The sequence below is a fragment of the Brassica oleracea genome, chromosome C8, assembly GCF_000695525.1.
Source record: "Brassica oleracea var. oleracea cultivar TO1000 chromosome C8, BOL, whole genome shotgun sequence".
In the NCBI taxonomy this organism is placed as follows: domain Eukaryota; kingdom Viridiplantae; phylum Streptophyta; class Magnoliopsida; order Brassicales; family Brassicaceae; genus Brassica; species Brassica oleracea.
In genome coordinates this window covers 2,660,786-2,662,665 of record NC_027755.1, presented here as the reverse complement: position 1 = coordinate 2,662,665, position 1,880 = coordinate 2,660,786, and the positions used below count along the sequence as shown (strand labels likewise).

Here is a 1,880-nt window from a genome sequence, read left to right as displayed (position 1 = left end):
AAAACATTCAAAAATGACTACAATAATTTTAAAACCCACATTTTAAAAAAAATTAAGAACAGTAAATTTCAAAGTAGTTTATCAAATAACAAATTCAGTAACATTGAATTTCAAAAGAATTTTTAAATTCATATTTAAATAGCAGTATATTATCATTTTAATAAAAATCATCTCAAATTACAAGTGTAAAATATTCTAATCAATTTCTAACAATGGTCACACATCAGTCACAAACAAAAACATGAACCATTGAGTTTCTAAAGACTAGTTTCCTAAAAAACCGGCGAGGTCGTTCAAGACCTCGGACATAGCTGCCTCGTGGATCAATAAACCAGTAGAAGAAACAGTGCAACACGAAGAGACCAACCATCAAGAAAGGCACGATGGCTAATTCTCTACACTTGGACGAGATGAGATACATCCCTGACACAAAAGCAGAGGCCATTGCGATCAGCGACACAACCATTAGCAAAGTGGACATGTAGAGCAAAGCTGAACGTGCGCGAAACATGTCTCTCGAAGCATAGAACAAGAGGTAGACTGTGGCTACCGAGAAGATAAAGGCGATTGTGTCAAACACCAAGAAACATGTGAAAGCTACTTCTTCATTCAATACAGGTGTACCGTCTGGTTTATAACCGCCGGGTAGTTGGAATGCCGCGGCAAATGCTACGGTTGCGACAAGAACCGCGACAAAAAGATGAACCTCGTACATTGCACAGTCATGTCTTGCGTTGCTTTCTTCAACATCTGCTTTTTCTTGCTTCTTTGTCTCTATGTTCTGTTGCTGAGACGGTTGTTTGTAGTATCTTTGCAGTGCATAGTATACCATCGCCACTTTAAAACTTATCTGAAAAAGAAACGAAATGATGACACATCGGTTAAGAGAGGCCTATTGATGTGTCGAGTTTTAACCCGATTATCTAACTGCAAGTGCACAGTAAAGTACGCAGTAGTAATGCGGGATCGAATCCACAGGGACCGATGATCACACGTAGAGTTGCAGACAAGTTAATAGCTACAGCGAACGAAGATATATTTTTGATGTTTTTTTATTTAATTTTCTTTAGTGTCACAAAACATAAACAAGCTGTAAAAAGATGATTTAAACGATTTGAAAACTATTTTAAAACAAACGTTGGGGATTGGGAATTCTCAGGGATTTCTTTTTAATCAAGATACAATTAATGGTAGACACAGGGATATATTAAGAACCGTCTAGAACTCAAACACGATATTAGAATTAACCTACTTCCGTAGCGCTAATTCTCTATGTTATAGAAATCTCCACACTAACTTCCGCTGAGTTTCAATTTCTAAACAAGCATTAAGAACATGTTCAATATGTTCACAAAGCGCAATAACATCAACTTCCGAGGGTTAAGGACACTTTGCTCATCTAAAGTATTTTCGGAAGTTCAAACAATCACTTTCGGTGCATCAAACAATCTGATATCATGAACTAAGTGATCAATTCAGTTCAAGCAGTAAGAAATCCATTAGATGAAGAACCAAAACGTAATCCCTTAGTCTACACACGTTTTATGAATCAAAACATCAAGAAATCCCCTATGAGAACCCCTAAACCCAACTAGATGACTACTCACACATAACTAAGCAAGAACAACACGATTTTGATGAAGAAAACATGATAAGATTGTATTAAAACAGAGTAAAGGTTCAGAAGATCTTCTCCAAATGGTTTTGAGATGAATTCCTTTACAAATCTTCACAAATCACACAAAACAAGTACAAAACTCTCAAATCTCTCTCAAGAACTTGTAAATCTCCTTCTTGGTCGCCCCTGGTCTTTTCTGAGTCCCAAAGGTCGAGTTCTTTTTGTTAATTATTGAGGGGAGTGGGTAAAAAGGAGTGAAAAG

At 36.6% G+C, this 1,880-nt stretch overlaps 1 protein-coding gene across 1 annotated transcript; it reads right to left on the bottom strand.

The window, feature by feature from the left end:
* Positions 1-223: 223 nt before the first annotated feature.
* LOC106308453 (ankyrin repeat-containing protein At3g12360-like) lies at positions 224-832 on the bottom strand. The gene has a single exon (XM_013745617.1). It carries the CDS (start codon positions 830-832, stop codon positions 224-226), a length of 609 nt encoding a protein of 202 aa, XP_013601071.1.
* Positions 833-1,880: the final 1,048 nt, after the last annotated feature.